The 22875-nt window shown below is 36.0% G+C and overlaps 1 protein-coding gene across 2 annotated transcripts in view; it reads right to left on the bottom strand.

The window, feature by feature from the left end:
• Window positions 1-213: 213 nt before the first annotated feature.
• nbas (NBAS subunit of NRZ tethering complex) overlaps window positions 214-22875 on the bottom strand; it is a 191255-nt gene continuing 168593 nt past the window's right edge. For both annotated transcript variants that reach the window (XM_084090565.1, XM_084090566.1), the window contains exons 49-52: window positions 20121-20260; window positions 16549-16693; window positions 16305-16433; window positions 214-1441 (exon numbers count right to left, since the gene is read on the bottom strand). In XM_084090565.1, the coding sequence (XP_083946691.1) occupies window positions 1175-1441; window positions 16305-16433; window positions 16549-16693; window positions 20121-20260 (681 nt within the window). In that variant the 3' untranslated portion in view covers window positions 214-1174. The remainder of the gene's footprint in view (window positions 1442-16304; window positions 16434-16548; window positions 16694-20120; window positions 20261-22875) is intronic.

Below are 22875 nucleotides of genomic sequence, written 5' to 3'. Positions count from 1 at the left end.
CAGATTCAGGTCTGATGAAGAGTATTTACTCTTGTATTTATTCACTTAGCAGACACCACAATTAGCAGAATGCATTTAGCAAAAACACCACCACCACCACACAAATAATGTTTTCTCTTGAGTAAGTCTGTATTTGGTATTCTTACATGACTGGCACGATTTGAGGTACCAATTCATGTTTGTTGGACAAACGGTGCGGGTCAAGTCGGGTACCAGAGTTCAGTACTTTATTAGGGTTAGGAGTTTGGTCAAATGATCATGATAAACAGTATCAGTTATACTTGCCTTAGCAAGCACCGCTAATAATAATAGAACAAATGTTTTCTTTCTTCAATTATAGCACATTTGCACACTCAGGGTATCAGGTGAGATATTACAGCCAAGTACAATAATATATTAAAAACGGATGCTGTACTATTTGTATTAAACATTCACATCACATTTATCTTAAGAATCTTTTCTTACCGTTGGGCCTAATACTTCATTGCCCAAAATGTGCAGTACACCAAACTTGTTATATAAAAAAAACAGGTTTTGTGAGATAAAGCAAAATGCTTTTTTATTGAGCACTGCTGATACAATTTTATTAAAATCCACATATTTTCCAACACATGTTGTAGTACGTTCCTGTGTGCGCGTTAAAACAATCACAGGCGAGTGAGCCTGAAGGCCTAATCTGTTTTCTTCAAAAATAATTAATAACCCTACAAAAGAAAAGAGCAAAAAGTTGTGTGTGGAAACTATCAACCGTGAAGCCGCACATACATACACGTGCAGAACACTCTCTCAGCACACATGCGACGTTTTCAATTCAGACTCCGGCTGTAATGATTATTAGCGCAGGCTAGCGTGACCAAACAGCCAAAGTAATGTAATTACACCCGTGTCACAGAGCTTCACTCAGGAGAGAGAAACCGACAGCGAGAGAGAGAGAGAGAGAGAGAGAGAGAGAGAAATGGGAAGATGATTTGAGTCTTTTGCCAACGGGAAGAAATCCTAAACAAACAGTGTCTGAATAGGCTAATTACAACTGATATTTGTGGTGCCAATGTCCCTTTAATATTCCATTTTATTCAGCTGAGATTGACTTCTTTCATTTGTTGACTGATTTGTCTCCAAAACACAGACGGACACACATGACCCCTCCGTGTCAGTCTGTACCCACACGTACTCCTCAAAGCCATTTTCTAATGACAGCGAGGGCGCTATTGAAGGTCAGCTGTCCTGGGTGTGATCCTCGGTAGGACAGGAGCAAGGACCCGGCCTGAGCACTGTGGCCGGCCTGGTGGAGGTCACGAGCGGCCTTCTCCACATCCCAAACCCCCTGAGCCAGCATGTGAGAGACCAGAGAAGAATACAGAGCTGTGTCCACACAACTGATCAACATCCCAGCATTCAACAGCAAAGACAGGAGCTCAGAGTCACACACCTCCTCAGTCACCTACAGAAATATAAGAGAAAGAGATAGAAAGAGCAGAGAGAGAAACAAGCCAGGAGAGGGAGGAAAAAAATCAATTTCAATAAACACTTTAGTGCGACAAACAATCTGTGTGCGAGCAAACCTCCCACTTCACACAAACACCACACAAAATATTGTATTTCCACCATATATAAACAAGTAATTGTTATACTTTACTTTTACCAAGTGTTAATATGGACATTTTCCCAACACAACAAAAGTCCTGTTACTTTATTACTGTTACTTTGTTTTCACCCGTTTTTACAACTTCCTTGTATATGTGTATATGTATGTGTGTATATATATATATATATATATATAATATATATAATATTACATTGTTACAAAAATGCAGTTCTTTTGAACTTTAAACTTTAGTCATTCATCAAAGAATCATAAAAAAATGCTTTACGGTTTCCACAAAAAATATCAGTTTGGATTCCACTAAATCAGCATATTAAAATGATTTCTAAAGGATCATGTGACACTGAAGACAGGAATAAATTACAATTTAAAATATACTGAAGCAGAGAACAGTTATTTTAAGCTGTAATAATATTTCACAATATTACTAGTTTTTCTGTATTTTTGATCAAATAAATGCAGCCTTAGTGAGCACAAAATTCTTCTTTCAAAAATATCACACAATCTAATCGACTGGGTCAACCCTGTTACTAGATATTTTACCAATCTATGTCAAACTATTCTATGAAATCTTAAAATGTCAACCATGTAACCACAATTTATTGATGATTCAAATGTGAATAATTGTAGAAATAGGAGCATTACATTCTTTTTGTATTAAAATAGAATTTGAGCACGAAGCTTGCAATGTCCAATTAAACTGTAAAACTCTTTACAGTTTGAGTTCTATAAAAGCATCATATTCCAATGTATATACAAATATTCCCTATTATTAATGAATTAACCCTACTCTATTATGTACACATCTGAGACAATATTACAAAAAACACCAATAACCCTTGTAAAGTTGTTTGACATAACAATAGCTGGGAACACTACTGTATATTCTCTTTATCTGTGTTATCTAGTGGCCATGTTGCACTTGCAAGTCTGAAGGGGGTCACATGCGATATAAATGAGCTCCGAGAGAGATGTCCCAACCCTTCTGCGACCCCCAGCCCGCTCAGAGAGACCAGGAGACCCTCTCTCGTCTTTTCAGCATAAATTATTCAACCGCCGGCTTCAGAGGTGGAGAACAGAGGAGCGGTACTGTAAGAGTCAGCACACTGGAAAATCAATTATGTGCTAAATTTGATTAAAGGCAAGCGCAAGCCAAGAGATATGATGCCCTTTGACTGCGTGTGTGCACGCGTACTCATATTAAACGTGACGTGACGTTAATAGTGGATATAAAATACTCAAATGCAGTTTATATGTACTGTTCTGACCTCACACAAAGACTTCTAATGCCTATGGAAAGAGTTCAGGTTGACATGTACATACATACACAGACAGTAAGGATGTAACTACATTTATGTCACAAAAATGTTCCTTCTAATGTTGTCATTTAGGTCTATAAATGAAAGGGAAGAGTAGAGTAACCGAGAGAGGTAATCAGAGCTGTTGGAGGGATATGGACACTAAAATTACACACAATATCAATGATCTAAGCCACTTTTATCCACTCACGCCTGGTTATCACCTGTGTGTGTTTCTGTGATAAACCAGTCCACTTTCATTATTAACTCTGGGATACATGACGCACATTACACTGGTCAGATCTTTAAAAGCTGCTTTTAATCATTCATGTGTGATGGATGATTCATGAGGCATGGGTGATTGACCCTGATCAAACTGATCCACAGCCGTCCTCGTGTCACTCCAGTGTTGGAGCCGAGTCCAGTCAATTCGAGTCTGAGTGAGTCAGAGTCCACAAGCTCCCAATTCCAAGACAAGACCAACACCACGAAAACACAATTTCCATGGTTATAGTCTTGACCCTCTTCTGGCCTCTTTCTACGCTCATAATGAAATCATTTCAAATCAAATCAATGTTTCAGGTCTCTTTATTTATTTACTGGCTTTGCTGTTGGGTTTTAATTTTTGACAACGACTGATTATTCATTATCCCTCACCTATATTTTATAGCATTAGAAAGATGTGTGACTCCCTCATGAACACAATTTTCGGAAAAACTATTCAGAATGGATATAGTAATATTTTGAAGTAAAACGCACGTTTTAATAGAGACTGTACATCTGAAAGTGAAACCGCTTTGAGGGCCAAACTTGAGCTATTATAAGCGGCCGTTTTATTAGCACAAGTAAATGAGTTTGAAATGAGCATCATATGGAGAGAGTGAATTACACAGACATGGTTAACGTTGCTAAGCAAGCTTCTCGAAACAGTCCGTGAGACTTCTGCCACACAGAGGATCTGCACTGGTTTAAACAACAATCAATAGAGCTGCAAGACAACTCATACGGCTCACTTTATTCAGACTCAAAGCTGAGTGCAACATGTGGAGACCACAGCAATCAAAAGAACCTTCAAATGCATAATCAGCTAGAGTATGTCAATTTATCATTTTTGACATATTTAGTCTTATTTTGACTCCTTTTTCTTGTGTATGTGAGGGTGAATTTCTCCTCCACCCCCTCAAAGCCTCATGCAGTTTTTCACTCTTATTTCTTCTTTCCAGCCATGATGTCTGTGGAGAGCCGTCAGAGACAGCACAGACGGAGCTAAAAGGTCGAAGAACAGCAAGTGCAGTGTGTGTGTGAGAGAGAGTGAAAAACAGAGAGAAAGACTGTGTTGGAGAAATTGAGAGAGGATGATAGAAGGAGGGAGGGGAGGAAAATAAGAGGATGAAAGAAAAGGAAGAAGAGCATGGAGAGAGTCGGAGCTAAAATGTCGAGCGCTGAACTGTGAAGAAAGATCGGCCAGCTGTAGAAACCACTTCATAAAGAGGGAGAGAAACAAAGAGAAAAAGAAAAACAGCATGACGAGGGAGAGAGAGAGAGAGAGAGAGAGAGAGAGAGAGAGAGAGAGAGAGAGAGAGAGAGAGAGAGAGAGAGCTGGCACAGGGAACACTATAATGTTTCAAATGCATGCTGATGATAAAAATGATGTGGCTTGTGACAAATCATTTGAATTTTTCATCATTCGAAAGGAATGAACATGTGAATATGAGAGAGCAGTAATGTGCTGTTAAGATATTCTACTCATCACCCCCTTCCAACAGATAGACGAGAGCAATCCCTCGTTCTCCTTGATTGGAACTCCATTTCTGATCATTGCAAGGTGAAAAATGAGAGAGAGAGAGAGAGAGAGAGAGAGAGAGAGAGAGAGAGAAGAAAAGCTTCGCAAATAGCAATCACTTATAAAGTCTCATATACCGTATTTTCAATATATGTCAATTCCATTGGGAGAAAAACAAAACAAAAAACAGATAGTTGTAAAATACTGGTAAATAAAACAAAACGTTTACAAACATTCTAAGCGCTATACACGTATTTTAGTTGCTCTCACTACACAAATTCATTTAAAATGAATCATATAGAGAACAAGAATGAAACAAGCCTAAACGAATTTTAAGTGCTGTAAATGTGCTGTATAAATAAAGTTGATGTGCCTCAGTTAGCAGAAAAAGCACATTGTTTTAAAATTAAATGTGAGGAGGGATAAAACCTGAAACACACAAGATAAATCATTAATGTACGAACACACAGACCAGTAATGAGTCATTTTCCAATGTTGACCAATATTTACCATCGTTACCAAATCCATAAACAAAGATAATTAATGATTTCTGTTGTTTTAACAAGTAAAAAAAAGTGACGAAGGAATAAATGAAGTAAAGAAGGAAGTAAGGAAAGAAAGAAGGAAGTAATAAGGGATGTATGGATGAATGTATGGATGACAGAACACAGGCCGGTCAGGAGTGCGTGTCAGAAAGAGAGAATGAAGAAGACAGCAGATCTGTGAGATTCCTCTCCTCAGGACAGACGAGCACAGAGAGAGAGAAACGAACAGAACGAGGAGACGACATACAGATGGCATCAAAGCGTTTACTATACTCAGCTACAGGTGTGAGAGCAGACATGTATCTCCACCTTCTTTCATGGCAATTCTTCAAAAATTTGGTGTTGCATTATTAATATATATTTCATGAGCAGTGCTTATTGAACCACTACATCTGGCAACAATACAGCATTATATAGTAGACTAGTTTTAATACAGCATTATATAGTAGACTAGTTTTAATACAGCATTATATAGTAGACTAGTTTTAATACAGCATTATATAGTAGACTAGTTTTAATACAGCATTAAATAGTACACTAGTTTTAATACAGCATTATATAGTACACTAGTTTGCAACAGTGTGGATTTCCTCAGGAGACCCTTCTCTTTGTGCTATAGTAATAAATAATAATAATAATAATAATAATAATAATAATAATAATAATAATAATTATTATTATTATTATTATTATTATTATTATTATTATTATATCTAATACATCTCCTTAATAATAATTATTATTTATTTTATAATAATAATAATAATAAAATATTCATATTAATAATAATAATAATAATAATAATAATAATAATTATTATTATTATTATTATTATTATTATATCTAATACAAATTCATTAAAGAATGAAGAGTAACTGAATAATTATCATCATCTCCTTAATCATCATCTCCTTAATAATAATTATTTATTTTAGAATATATTTTATCTTACATTTTTATTGAGGAATGACAAATAACTGAAATTATATATATAATTATATATATAATAATAATAATAATAATAATAATAATAATAATAATAATAATAATGTGTATTTTATTTAATACAATTTCATTGAAGAATGAAGAAAAATGTAATGATATAATTAATCATCATCATTTTAATAATAATAATAATAATAATAATAATAATAATAATAATAATACTTTTATTTTAGAATATATTTTTATCTAACAATTTATATTATTAATAAATAAATATTATATATTTTTTTAAATAGTGTTATTATTCTATTCTTCATTCTTCAATAAAATAGAAAATACCTCTGCCTTTGAAAATGCCAAAAGTGAACTTGTCAAGTTGAACGAACAGTATTTGATTGAGGCTGAATATATTTGCTGCACAACAATCAGAGGAACGAAACATCAATTGCTGCCAACAAATGAAAATAAAATGGTTTGATTTTTGTTATGGGGAAATGTCCTTTAAAGGCCCCAGCGGTGGGGTTAATGAAGTGACTTTGATCACACTGGAAGTCAGAAACACACGCGCGCGCGCACAGACACACACACACACAGCCATAAATATTTCAGACCATAATCGTATATAAAATCCCAGATAAAGGTAAACCCATCGATCCAGAAAAAAATGCCTGTGCTCTCAAGGGGTGTCTGTCGTTTACATCCAAGTGTGTGTGTGTGTGTGTGTAAGTCTGGTTTCATGTTTGTTAGTGACACTGTATCTGAGCGAGATGAACTGAATAAAACCATACATGTGCACACAAACACAAACACAAACATGTTTGTTTTTTCTATCATACTACTGTTTTTATTTTGCTCAAATGATATTCTCCATCCACTAACCCAACGCTCTTTTCATTAAGACATTATTTATTTAGTTGTTCATTAAGGCATTTGTTGTGGGGGCCGTTGGTAAGTGATTTCAGTTTTGTTTGGACATTTGGTTAAAAAAGCACATTAGCAGAGTCTATTTACAAATCCACATAATGTTCAGTAATATCTGCTAATGCACACATGGAGTGCGGGAAGAGCTTGTTGAAAATGAATGTTTTTGTGCTGGTTCTCAGTTGCAGTGCGGTTTTAATTTGAACAACGGAGGGTCTTTTCCATCTCATAAATGATGCATGCTTGGCTTTTCTTTTATCATTTAAATCATAAAGCTGGTTTGCATCAGGACAGAGTGGGACGAGGAGCGGGCCCAAAACCCCGCTGGATCTCTGCAGTCCTCCTGAATACGCCACGCAGTTTGATTTTTACAGAGGAGGAGGTGGATGACAGATATACAACCACACACTATTACACACATATTGGAGCTCAGCAACAATCTAATTAGTTATAAATCAGAAAAGATAAGAGGTATCATCTGGTAGAGATAGAAATCAAGTTTATTTTGAGTTCACCTGCAGATTTGCGCTACAAATAATCTCTCACTTCGAAGGACAACTTTTACATTTTTCTGTCATGTGCTATTTTTATCTGTCAGTAAAATACTGTAACGCTTGATGTTTTAATTTGACATGAATCTAACATGAACATATGTAGCAAAAGCTTTTTTTAGTCCTACCAAGTTGCAGCTTCTTGGACTTATTTTATTTTGCTCTCTGTGAATTACCAAGGATCAATCACTTTACAGCATTTATTAATCTAGAATGTTTATTTCTACATACGCTAATACCATTTGTTAGCATCTCTTAATGTATTATGAACAAACATGAATTAACAATGCACAACTGTTTCATGAATATAATGAAAAAGGTTTTGTTTATTGTTAATGATAACTAATGCATTAACTAATTTTTAAAAATTGCAATTAATTATTTCTTATTTACTTCTAATTCCTATTAAAATCTCTTTACAATGGTAATGTTGCTTAAGTAAATATACTACCATTCAAAATGTTGGGGTCTGTACATTTTTTGAATGTTTTTGAAAGTCTCATATGCTTTCCAAGGCTGCATGTATTTGATCAAAAATACAGTAAGAACTGTAATATTGTGAAATATTAATAGAATAATTCTTTTTTTCCATTGCATTTTAAAATATAATTTATTCCCGTGAAGGCAAAGCTGAATTTTCAGCATCATTACTCAATACTTCAGTGTCACATGACCCTTCAGAAATCATTCTGATATGCTGATTTAGTGCTCAACTTTTATTATTATCATAGTTGAAAACAGTTGTGCTGCTTTGTATATTTGTGGAAACCGTGATGCGTTTTTTTTTTCTAATTATTTGATGAAACCATGATACATTTTTTATATTCTTTGATGAACAGAATGTTGAAAAGAACAGCATTTATTTGAAACAGAAATCTTTCATAATAATATAAGTCTTTACTGTCACTTTTTGTGCAGTAATTTATTTCAGCTTGCGGAATAAAAATTATAATTTCTTTAAAAAAAAAAATCGTACTGACCACGCATTTTCGAACGGTTGTGTATATACCTTAAAAGATAAATCTTCATTTTTAAATGGATTCTTTATATTTTATCTGTCAAATATGGTAAATCCTGTAAAAGACAGAAAAATGTATGGTCCAGGCAACTTCTGAATAGATAGATACCACAAGAGATCACAATAATAGGCTACCCTTACACCTGTGCTGGGCCGACAGAATTTTCCTAAATCAATAATGACAAAAACATTGTTTTTGAAGTCAGAAATTGTTCTAAAGTAAGGTAATGGACTGAAAACTAAAGATATATATAAAGGTGCAAGTGTTGCAGTGCCTAGAGTTTTCCAGTGAAATAGCTGCTGGGAGATTGTTGAATGTCGGAAAAAAATGACCGTGTAAAAAACACCGCCTATACCAAAGTCATTCAGCAGAACTGTGGACTACTGTCCCTTTCTTTCACGTCCTCTTATTTCACATTACAGGCCCATTCATTCACATTTCCTGAACTGTGATTTCTTGAAAAGAACAGGTCTATCCACACAATGGAGCGAGCCAATTCCTGCAGAGAAGAAAATGAAGGAGTGATTGTCTTAATAGTGGACTCCTTACAGCTCTGGGGTCAAACCTTCACAGTCTGACCAATCCTGACATCCGCACTGTTGACGCTGGAGCCGTGCTAATCCACACGCATTCTCACAACAATCCGCTTTCAACAGTCTAGTTAGGGGCCAGCACTTTATTTGATAGTATTCTTCTGCTTCTTATTCCTTTTTTTCCTCCTCCTTCCGTTCGAGTCTATGGATGTAGAGCCACTTGCGGGAAAATGATGCGGTTTGGCACACAGATCGAGAACAGTCTGAACATTAACCACAGCAAATTTGGAGTCTCTAACTCATTCTCTCTATGCTAATAACTTTTAGCATAGAGAGCCATCATGAAAATTTCTTTTACTTTTTCAAACTCTTCCTAGACGGTAAGTCCTATTCTCACCAAAATTGGCTCAGATCATCTGAAGACCGTGCTGGCAAATTAGTTATTAAAAGCTTTTTGATAAACCCAACCATTTTCAAATTATGCCGGAACGGATTTGACAAAGAGCATGCACCATCTTGGTACGTCATCACAAGCATGACCTAAAACTCAGGTACTCAGATATGAAAAAATTATTATCGATGTTAAAACTTATTCAGTGCAGCATACCAAGTCAAATTATTTCAGATTTTCTCATGTCGACCATTTTGGCCATTGGACATTTAGAATTTTGTCATAGAATCCATTAGCGTATCGTCACGAAACTTGGTATGTGCAGAGAATGTCTAATAAGGGGAGAACTTCCATTCTCAGTAATCTTCCGGCTTCTGAACTGGTTCCACTCTGGTTCCATATGAGGGCGCTCACAGGACGAGTGCAGAATGAATGGAGGTCTATGGCGCTATACCCCTCAAAATCCACTTTTCTCAGGATATAATTTTTTGTCTAGTAATTTGAATGTTGTATTCGAAAGGAGATGCAAAGAAATGACACATTGCTGGGTGTTAGATTTTTTAGAGTCACTTATTTGCTTTAAAAAGTCTTTTAAAATGTAAATGACGTCATACACATCGTACGACCAGAGATACTGCTTTACGGCAATCCTTCAGTCACTTTGGTGCTTTCGCGCTCTGCACTTTCTTTTCTCTCGAGGCATCGACAACACAGCTGACACAGGTAAACACACGTGCTAGACGAGCTTTTGTTTTGTTGTTTTAAAAGACCACGCCGAAAATACACACACACACACACACACACACGATGCCATCAAGCACAAGCGGTATCTCTGGTCGTAATCAGTCCTTCACTGACCAATCAGCGTTCATTAGCAGAATGCTAGCGTGTTATGGGCAACAACAACTCAACCTGTAAGAAATCGAAAGGACATAAGTACTCGTTCATTCAACTTTCGACATATAACCCATGTTGAACTTGCAAAACCTACAATCAAATCTGAGATTTCTCAACGGCAATCGGGTGAAAGAGACAAATTTAGCCGTCTAGCCCCATAGACTCCCATTCATTTTGCACTCATGGGCGATCGCCCCCAGTGGAACTCTGGTGGAACTACAACCAAAATTCGGTACAATAGGACTTAATAGGGAGTGGCCAGGCTCTCCATAGACGGGCTCTGGTATGTGTCATCAGCACCATGCCCTGAAGGTACTCAGTGCCACCTTGTGGTCAAAGATTATAATGAAACTTTTAAAAAGACTAATAGCCAATCATACCATACTTGGTCGAAATTGCTGTCCTCCATTTTGAATTTCTTTGAAAACGTTTTTTTTTTTTTTTACTCCTTTGAGACCGCTAGTCCAATTGTTATTTTTTATACCAAAATCAGCTCAGATCGTATTCTGACTATGTTGGCAAAAACCACAAATTTATTAAAAGATTGTTGATCGCACAAACCGTCCTCGAGTAACGCATCAATGAAATTGATGGCATGATGCCAAGCCGATTCTGAGGCTATATCTCTGCAACGCTTTGGCATATTGAGACCAAACTTTGTACGTGTCATTGCCACCTCACACTGACCTCATGACATCAATATGGCAACAGCGCAACCTACTGGTCAAAGGTCAAAAGCAATTAAATCATATTACAAGTGATTCTATTTAAGATTTTCACCCATTTTGACTAAAATGTTCTACATTTTTTTTAATTATTTATTGTTGCAGTTGGTCTAATGCTCCCAGCCAAGCTTGCATAACTCATGCCTTTTTTGTGCTTTGTGCCCCCTTAATTGCTACTTGCAGCAATATTTGAAGCTTTTGTTTTGTCAGTTAAACAGCGGTGTCTGAGCGAATGCTTTACAAGATTATTTCAATAACAATCAATAACAAGGAAAAAAATATATAATAAAAGTACACAATAACCTACATAATCACTTCATAATTTCCCCCTTATTTTTGACTGTTGTTCTTAATTAAACAAAATAATCTCCATGAAAAACAACCTCATCACAGAGAATAATAAAAGCCATGCTTATTCAACATGATTTATATTCTGGAGCAATAAGTCCATTATAAAACACAAGCTTACTATGAGCGGGAACAATGCACATCAGATCGTCCAATACAAACAAAGACAGAGCGGGCGGTATGTAATCGCTCTCGGTACAGAAAGCCAATTGAATGGCACTGATGAGTCTATTCAGAAATAATTGGTGAGGAAAAAGGAATAACCGGTGGTGAGGTGTGCCCAAAGACGCCTGGAGAAGACGGAGCTGGAGGAGTCAAAGCTGAATGATACTTGATTACTTCTGTGAAGATGACACATGCTGCCACTCGTTCCTGTGTATTGACATCACTGGCTGGAGGTACTCGCAACGCAACACCAGCAGGAAAGGGTTGAAAAGAATTAAGATTTTGTTAGAAATGAATTATTCAGCGAAGTTAATGTGGTTGAACATCGGCGGTGGTTTTAAGCTTGCCAGAGGAGAGCGTAAATGAATTCAGGCAAAAACAATAATAAAAAAATCTAACATAACGGCACCTGGAACTGATCTTCAGAGAATGTAGCAAAATGTCAAGCATTCATAAGCAACAGTTTGGAAGGGGAAACGAGGACACAGTGTGTGTCCACGTGTGTGTGTGTGGAGGTTGGAGTATGGCAGAAGGGTTACTAAATAAATCAATGTCTTGAGCGTTCAGAGGGGACGGCCCATGTGAAGCAAACTCTCTCTACTCCAGATTCTGTTGATAGATTACAACATGATACACTTACTGGTTAAAATACAGAAACAAGAAATACAAATGAGATTTAGTTTGATGAATTAATTATCATACAAATAAATGTGATTCATGGTACATTAAATCAAATATTATACAAAAATGATTTATAGTATTCTAAAAAATATTTAATATAAAGATTTGCAAACTAATAATGCACAGAAATAGAATGATAAACAATATTTAATATAAAAACACTTAAGTCCTAATACTATTTTAAATAATAAGTAATATTTTAATTCTTTACATACATATTTGTAATATTTCTTTTGGAGGTCCACTTTGGTCTTAGTAATACTTTAAGTAATATTTTATATATTTACAAATATTTTAAATATTTTTATTGGGAGTCTGCTTTAGAATTATCAATATTTAAAATAATAAGTCATATTTTAAATATTTACAAAATGCTTAAAATATTTCTATGGGGTCCACTTTAATCTTAGTCTTTCCATTCATACTAATGTTGTTTGGGAACCAGAAAACCTGAATATTATATTATAGTAAAATATCATTGTCGTAAAAAATGATGTACTGGTAATATATATCTGTCCCAAATTCTTCACTCTGGTGCATTATTTAAAGGCAGTCCATTCTATAACTGTCAAATAATACTAAATTGTTTATAAAAAATGGTAAATAATGGTAAAAAAAAAAAAAAAAAGTGAAACCTTGAGTGCTATCGATTACTCTATAATGCACCACTGCACTGTAAAGAGACATAAAAATGTTAATTTCATTGCATTTGCAACTTTTTTTTTTTTTAATTCCTTAGAATATAACTGCACATTAATCATGATCAGGCACAATAATTGTGACAGACCAACCACAATTGATATAATTGACATGCACGTGCACGTTGGGTGCGCATGCATGCTTTATGGGGACTTATCATAGACGACAATTCTTATACTGTATAAACGGCATATTGGATCCCCTTATATTATTTATATAATATATATTATTTTGTCCCCATAATGTAGGGTTTACCAGGCCACACACACACACACACACACACACACACACACACACACACACACACACACACACACACACACACACACACACACACACACACACACACACACACACACACACACACACACACACACACACACACACACACACACACACAAAAACATCTTGTTGCCAATAAAAAAAGCCAACAACATACCCAAATTCACCTATTCCTTTCCTTCTGGCTTTTCTCCATCTCTCTGCCAGGTTTGGAGATGAAAGAACATCACCCTTGCCCCGAGAGAAGGAGATTACCCTCATTTTAAGTGAGCTTCTCTCAGTTTCATGGCTTTATCTGATCTAGAGTCAGTGAGAATGTGAGCTCTAATTGATCCTTCTGAGACCCAGCTTATCCAGTCAGTTCCCTAGTCAGTTTTTGGATTCTGATGAATTTTTAGGTGAACCCTAACAGCATCGCGGTGAGCTGTGGTGGTAGCGTAGCAGCTCAAGCTGTGCTCTATGATCAGGCTATAAGGGACCTTGTTAAAAACAAACTTCGTCACTCATTCTGAACAGTGAGATCCTTCCGAGAGATATGCACAAGTTTTGGCAGAATTTCCCATATTTTCGGTACGTTCCATTCATTTCCTATGGGAGGTCATTTTTGACCATGAAGAGTGTGACCATTTAGTCCATTTTCTTTAGACAATTTTTGTGTTCGCAAAGCCAGTGCCACAAAAGTCAACAACAAATTTCATACCATTCCAATGAAGTTATAATTTTTAAATAATCAAAATGTAATGTAATTTTTTTTCTGTCAAAAGTGACCAAAGAGCACCAGAGGGTTAAATGCAATAGTAACTGACCTGGCTTGGTCCTCATTGTTTCACAGTGACTTGATGTGTAAATGAAGGCTATCCTTTTAAGCTCAGAAACACTGTTTTTGCATCACAATTCTAATAAATGTCATTTTTGGTAAAATTTGATTTCTCATAAATAATTTGATTTACCCAGAAAAGGTTAACAAAATGCATTATTTTTTATAATGGTTTCAGTTTAAGAGTGTAGTACTCCCAGCACTTTTACCATATATAACTTAGCAGATTTTCCTTATAATCACGGGAAAAAAGAAAAGTATGCAGATTCATTGTTGAGACTTACTTCCCACCATTGTGCAGCTGAGCAAAGCATTTAACCCTTGGCTGATACCAGGGAATTGCAGAAATTAGTGTGGAGTAAATTGCTTTAGATTAAAAGCATGTACAAAATGCAAATTAATCAAATCATGTTTCCGAAGGTCTTTGGAAAGAGTATACGTGTTTGGTTTTAATGTGTAGCCATTGCTTATCTGGCCCTCTAGCAGACCTGAGAGGATAAATTAAGTAATGGTGCGGTGAGGCTTGGCTTTTATCTGACCTGCAGTCAGTGAGAGATAGAGGTTACGGTCAGATGCAAGTTTGCTCTGAACGCTCCTATCTGATTCACAGTCACTTCTGGTGTCAACAGTCAGTTTAGTTTAATTGAATCCACATTACTAGTGACAGCGGTGGCTGGCTGACAAGAATACACCCTTGACCGTTAGATTCGTCCTGCAACGGGTCACGAATGATCTCCTTTTTTCATTATTGCTATTAACACAGGAATATTTAAATCATTTAACCTGGGGGTCACCTTTAGAAAATGCAGGGTGACCACGGGCCAATGAATTAAAACGGTCTGGTCAGACTTTAAAAGACTCTCCAATCTGTGAACTTCTCAACTATGTTCACGTCACTAAAACCTTTTATAATTAAATCTGATTAATGTATTGATTCCTTCTATTTAAAATAGATTTACACCACACTGCAAGTGAAAAAAGCTACATCGCTCTCATTATAATCAATACAACAGTGTTATTGTTAATTGAAACTAAAAAAATAAATGTTGTTATGGCAACAACCTGAAATAATTTAAGATGAAGTACTAAAATTACACACAAAAAAAAAACGGTTACATAGTTATATATATATACACACACACACACAGGTATTTAAAGCAAGCTGTTTTCTCATTAGATGTATTTGAATTGGACTGCTATTAGTCCATTAAGTGTGATCGCAGGTTTGATTGAGGTGAATTGTTGTGTATTATATAACTGAATGAGTTTTTGAGGTTAGTCGAGGCTGCCAGAATGTGCGCTGATGATCGGAGAGCCGTTCCGTATCCGGATCAATAGACAGAAACAGCGAATATAAACTGGCTGATTAAGCATTGTGCCAATGTTAAATATATTTAAAATTTCCAAGAAGTTTTTAGCTGTATAAAGCTCGAGAAGTTAAGATTTTTGCTTTCAGGATCCCTTAAAACTTTTCAGAAGACCTGGGAACCTGTCCTAGACTACATAAAAGGTTTACTGTGTTCTCCTGACACTAATGCTAATACACAATAATTGACTGTTACTGGAAAGAGGAAAGACCAATACTAGAGAGAGGAATGTTTATTTTAATCTATTTATTTTCAATTATTTGGTTATGATTATTTATTTTTCCTTTTTTTTTAGGGGGGGAGGGTTCTGGAAGGGTTTAAATTGAGACAGTCTGTAATTTCTTACTTTTAATTGAATGCATCATTATGTGTTGTCTTGTTAAATACCAAAAAATAAAAATAATAATAATAATAATAATATTATATATATATATATATATATATATATATATATATATATATTTATATAAAATTCATAAAGTGACAAACTTAAACTAAACTAATATATAAAAATAAAAGCTCATTCAAAATATAAGTACTATAACAGCCTCAGTTGATAAAAACAGGGTTCTGTTTTAACTGGTTAGAGTGTGGAAGTCACAACACCATGGTTTAGATGGGAAAATATATGAAGCTATTCTATCGAATTCTCAAAAAAAGTCCACATTGTGGTTCCTGGGTTATCTGCAATATTGAGGGCCTACGAGAGAGAACACAGTCAGAATGAGACTTACATCAGTGATGTTTTTGATCTGATCCTGGGTAAGTTTGCGCAGATGCTCATCCTCGCTCTCTGTCATCAACTTCAGAGCGGGCAGCTTTAGACCGGCGTCCAACAACAAAGAGCAAATGATCCCAATGCACTAAAAGAGAATGGAAGTGAAGTGTGAATGTCACGCCTCAACACAGCACAGCCAAACTCACTAAACTACCTAACACAAAGCACATGCCATCAGTGTTTGACACCCACAGTCTTACCTGTGGGTTAAGTTTGTGTTTGGTCGGGTAAAGAGAGCGGCACATGGTTAGAACCTCATTCCCGATGTTGATTTGGGAAAAGCTGGAGGAGTGTGTAAGCAGGGCGGATGTGAGACACACCCAGGGGTTCTGCTCTGTCTCAAGCCTGTGTAGAGAGAGACAAATGTGTTTAAATGTGTTCAGAAGACCACACACACACACACACACACACACACACACCAAGTGCTAAACATGCAATGACATGGAATCATGAAAGTTCATGTGGTACCGTGAAACTTTTAATAGAAAAGGATCTGTATAATGAAAAAGAAATCCAATCATAATTATCATGGCATATTACATGCGTGCAGCTATAAAACAGCGCATATGCTTATCTCCTGATTTCTGATGAGAGATGAGAGGAGCTTTCTAACAAACTCCACTGCCGACTGAGATAAACACACATAATCATAATCAATCGCACACACTCAATTTCATCTCATAATTGAAGTTGGCCTTTCATACGCAGAATGTTTTCCACAGTTATTGTAGATAATAACAAAATCCACAGTTACAGTGACAATGAGGAACCTGGAAACCTAAATTACATTCATTACAGTAGTTAATGGATACATGGATTGGTCATGAAAACTTCCTTAAATGGACATTTCATTAAAAAATGCAAAATTTTCTCATTATGTCCATCTTTCCCCGAGTAACACAAAAGGAGAATTTTGAAGAATCCTCACATAGATCTTCTCTATAAAACGACGATTTTAACTATAAAAGCACAATAAAAGGTGCCATAAAATGGTCTATATAACTCATGCAGTGTATTCCAAGCCTTCTGAAGCCATAAACCGAAATTTAAGTTGAGCTGCCAAAGCTCTCAAATCTCACATGGCACTGGCGGATGTCGTGTTTGGTTACGAGAAATGCAAAAAGCCAATTATGTTTGATATTAGTGACATCCAATCTGTGTCATTACCATATTTATAAATATCGTATGACTTCAGAAGATCATATGAGTCATTTTTTTGTCTTTTTTTTTTTTTTGGAACTCAACAGCTCGTGGTCACTGTAAAAAAAGAAATGAGTGATTTGACAAAATTCTTTTATATTTCATGGAAAAACAGCATTTAAGTAAGGAACGATATTAGTGTGAGTGAATAATGACATAATTTTCAGTCTTATCTATGGATACTACATGAATATAGATGCAATCACAACTTCAATTTCAGTTCTTGTTAAGAGAATAATTAAATGAAAAAAATATTAATGTATGAAGTTTTCATTTAGAATTTGTATTTTTTGGTGAACTATCCCTTTAAGACTTTGCAAGCAAAGGTTCAGAGGGGAAAAACTCTTAAACATTAGAGATACTTTAAAACGATCATGGTGTGGCCAGTATCGTGTATCCTCTTAGAAAGAGCTGCCACACAGAGCTCTGTGGTGTGTCGATTTAAATAGATTTCCATTAGGATGGCCTTTTCTGGGACTTACTAAAGCAAGACAGAATGAGGAGCGACAACACAGGTGTTCAGGAGACAGCAAATGTGCAAATCTTAAGTGAAGATACACACCCGGTACACTGTGTGATCACATGTGAATGTCTGTGAACCCTGAACAAATGAATGTATATAGTCAAACTCTCCTTTATCCCCTCTACATTTGGCCTTTATCCAACTCACATTTTGTTTAAATGCCAAAGAGCATAATGACAAACACACACAAACTCACACGGACACATTGACACACACACAAACGCTCTGTATTCTTCTCTGAGAATGTTAATTCAAAACTCTTCATGAAAACAAAAAGCCTCAAGCTATTTGAAAGCGTGGCACAATGCATAATCAGCCAGCTTATATTTGCTGTTTCAGTCTATTGATCCGGATACGGAACGGCTCTCCGATCATCAGCGCACATTCTGGCAGCCTCGACTAACCTCAAAAACTCATTCAGTTATATAATACACAACAATTCACCTCAATCAAACCTGCGATCACACTTAATGGACTAATAGCAGTCCAATTCAAAGACATCTAATGAGAACTATATATATATATTGAAGGGATTTTTGTGTACAGGTCTCTTTAAAATACTTGTTTCTGATTGGTCAATCATGGCATTCTGTGGTCAGACATTTAATATCATAGCCGCGTTTCCACTGTCGGGCCAGGGTCGGGCCATGCTAGAGCGTGCCAGGGCCAGTCGCGTTTCCACTGTCACTTCCGGGGCTTGATCGGGGCTTACTCGGGGCCAACGGCCAGGATTTCTGGCCCGTCGAATACCTTGGGCCAAAGCGGGCCAGCTCGGGCTAGAGGAGTGGTTACCAACAGAGGCGGAGTTCACCTGAGACAGGAGACGGCAGCGCCGGATGATTCTGTTAGCATTAAAGACTTTTAAAATAATTTAACTCGCGTTCATGTTTGAATGCCTTCTGTTTGTGATGCAAAAGACTATGCGCGCTAACCGTTACCATAGTAAACGCTTGAAGATACGCATAGTAAATAAAAACATAGTGAACGCTTGAAGAAATCAGACCAATCATAAAGGCTATCACAGTCATGTTTTTATTTTATCTGTCAGTATAGCCTACGTCTACATCATAAAATAAAGTAACTTTTTTTTCGGGAGCTTCCTCTGTTTCTCTGACTGAAAATATCTGTATGGGAGTCGAGAGAGTGCTAAAGCTCCTCAGGTCGTATAGCATATATTTGTAGAAATTATCATTCTTTCTAAATGTGATGTAGCCTATCTATGTGTCCTGTAACTACCAGATAAAGAAACAGACGCGACTGAAAAAGTAAGCGTGTCCTCTTTCTTTTGTGAAATAGACCTAACGGTAATTTATTTCTGAGTGACTAATGTGCAATTTTGACAGAAATTAATTCATTATGATCAATGTATCACTTTTTATTGTAAACCTGTGGTAAAACATCGATGCTTGGGTTTTAAATATTCAAGTAAACAAAGCAAAAAAATTCCAGCAAACGGCCGCTTTTATCGTGTTTGTTTTCAACGCTGTTTCCAGTGATTTCTGATTAGTTTTATAAAACTTCCATTTGTTGGTGAAATGATGGGTTAGTGTGACGTTGTTCCAGAGAGGCGTGTTACGGGTGTGTTTTAGTGAAGCGCTGTGGAGCTTCTGGCCCGACAGTGGAAACGCAGGCCCGGTGCTATTGGCCCGAGGCTATTAGCCCGGCACGGCCCGTTTAAAGCCCTGGCTCGCACTGGCCCGACAGTGGAAACGCGGCTAATGACCGCTAAACTGTATATCTGACAGCTGTCCCTGGCAACCAATCTCTTACATGTTTTTCTTATCACTCTTATGCAGTCTCTTTCTCACATAATAAAATATTCCAACTCAGCAATTAGTAGGATAATGTACTTTCAGATGGTTATTATTATTAAAATATTATACTTTTATTCATATAAATCATTATTTATATGATTATACTCCTGCAGGATAATATCAGGTCTAATCTTGTCCTGATCATCCTGTTAGGGTTTATTTTGCGAGAATGACCAGCTTATGCTTCAATTTTATAAGTGAAAAAGTAAATTGAAAATCAGCACCAAAGTCTCACCTGCTCTTGTCAGTCATTGGTGGCCATGCCTGTAGGAGGAGCATAAGGTGTTGAAACTCCTCCCATTTATTGCTGGACTCCAACAGCTCCAGAAACAAGGAGTTTCGCTTTTCTTCATTCTCGACATCTTTCATCTCACACTAAGAAAAGAGAGGGAAGCAGAGAGAGAGACTTCTGTTGAATGCTCTTGATTGTGGATCATTCACTCACCACGCGTGTCGTTTGGATTAAAACCAAATCAAATCAATATATGCAAATGGACATATTCATATTGGATTCGCGCATTCGGTCTTAAAGGGACAGCAGCCTAATAAACCTGCTGCTGCGTTTTAATGCTAATTAAACAAATGACGAAGAAATCAATCACTGCTATTAACCCCCTGAGGTCGGCGGTATCGCCGGCGATACCAGCTCACTTTTTTTTTAGCAGTGTAAATGAAACTCATAAATACTCGGTTGACTTTGATTTTCCATTGGAGTTTCATACATCAATCGATTCTGTTAAATGTGTATTATTTTTGTGTATACTCACAATAAAAACAAAGTGTTGTGCTTTTTGCCAAATAAAGAAAAATAAACACGAAGCGAGTTCTGCCTCCTCTCTGTCCGTGTAGTCCATTCTGAAACGCGTCCGAAAATGAACCATAACTCAGCGAATACTCAGTCAAACAGGCATACAGACATACAGGCATGAAGCTTGAATTCTCTTCTTTCAAACGAAGTAATTTTTATAAAAAACAAATATTCACAGTTTATGTAATATGTATGCAAAGAGAGAGATGTCAGTCGTTCTCATCTCAGCTAATTAAGTTTTAATGTGCTCCGCCCACGGAGAGCGCGCGCTATTCAAACGCAAATGTGAGCCGATCCAAACAACCCTGTGAAACGCCCACATCAGCTGGATAACACACACCGCGAGTTCACTTTCAGACTTATGTACTTTACGATGCTGTGAGGAATAATACTATCTTGATAATAATCCTGCAAAAATTTACCTCAGAAGTTCTGGAAGTATCATTTCGAGGAGCAAACGGATCCCGCTGAGGAATTAGGTCAGTTCTGTTTGCTTTGTTCTAATCGGAATGAATGAACGCAAAGATGCGTGCTGTTGTGGAGCTACTACAGCTGGCAAAAATACTGTTTTAATATGAATCGCGAATACAAAGAAAGATTACACTGGAAATATTGTTACAATTTTAAATGTTGTTGTAATTGTATAACCTTAAAAAAAAAAATTTTTTTTTTTTAAGTATATATATATAAGGATAGATGTAAATATAAGGATAGATGTAAACAAAATCTTAAAAGGTCATTATAAGCCTTCTCTTTAAATAATTTTATTATGCTTTATTAGTGACACATTTGGGAAGAGAATATATTCCAAATCTGAAAATACAGTATGAGAACAATTAACTGCACAATTACTAGAAATGTTTACCTTGGATATTGTACAATTTGCAAGCAAAATTTGTGGAAAAAACAACAAACCAGTTATATATTGTCCTTGCATTCTTGTGGCTCAGTCACACACCTGAATGAAAGGCTCATTACGTATGCAGCCTCATTATGCGGGCCCCATTGACTCCTCAGGTGTGAATCACGCCCACCCGCATATGGCCTTTCCAAACAAAAAGTGTTTTACAAGATTTAAATCAATGTATTGTGTTATGTGAATGATTAGGCAGGATGATTTTCACATAATTTTGAAGAATAAATTCTAGGCAACGACATCCATTAATCAAAAGTCTTATTTACATATATTTAGAATGTGTTTTATGGCCTTATTTCAGAAACTTTAGTTTTTTGTTTTTAAAAAAACCATGCATAAACATTATTCTATCAAAAATACAAACATGTACATGCAAGTTGGTTACATATTATGGTAGCCCTGTTTGTGCTAAATAGAGTGAATTTACACCTTTGCCATTAATATGTTTATAAGCAACTGAAAAAAGCACAAATGTCAGGGCATGTCAGAACATCTCAAGGACCCCAAAAACCCCTCAGACCCCAGAGGGTTAACGGAATAAGTTTTGTAACTTTATAAATATCCATCTATATTTAATGCAGTGTTATTTCACATTTGTTTACTTTATTCAAATTTCTGTACCTGAAAACTACTGTTAGACTACCTGAAAAAACAAAACAAAACACTGTTTATTATTAAAATAAGAATCATATTATTTTGGTTTCTCTACCCAATATACTTAAATATTACAAATACAGTGAAAATACAGGTATAGGTATCGGCAAGTACCAAAAATGAACGTATCGGTATCGGACTCGTTCTGGAAAAAGTGGTATCAGTGCATCCCAAGTATATACTTCAGAGATATTTTACTCATCAGAATTTCTAAGGGTGCCAATAATTGTGGCTAACATGCATTGGAGAAAAAAAAAAAAAGAAAAAAAATTATAATGTCAGTTTCCCCCCATTTTCAACTGTTTTACTTCAATGAAAGGTTAAAATGTTGTGAATTTTTTAAATGAAAGATCAAAAAGACAAACAATGCAATTTATTTTATTTACCAAGGGTGCCAATATTAGTGGAGGGCACTGTGCTCATTAAAACTTCCTGAGGAAATCTATGGCTTGAAAACACTAATTCTCTCCCCGATTTTTAGGACTGCAAACAGCTATATACCAAGTGCAACTCTGAAATGCATGACTATACAGTAAATATGCAAATCTTTGAGACTGAAGGCAGAAGATAAAGTATTTGGCTTATCAGCTAATCATAAGCTAAGACTAAATC

Source organism: Abramis brama, assembly GCF_963993115.1.
Source record: "Abramis brama genome assembly, chromosome: 18".
Classification (NCBI taxonomy): domain Eukaryota; kingdom Metazoa; phylum Chordata; class Actinopteri; order Cypriniformes; family Leuciscidae; genus Abramis; species Abramis brama.
The sequence above is the reverse complement of the archived record's forward strand: the minus strand, read 5'-3'. Positions and strand labels throughout refer to the sequence as shown.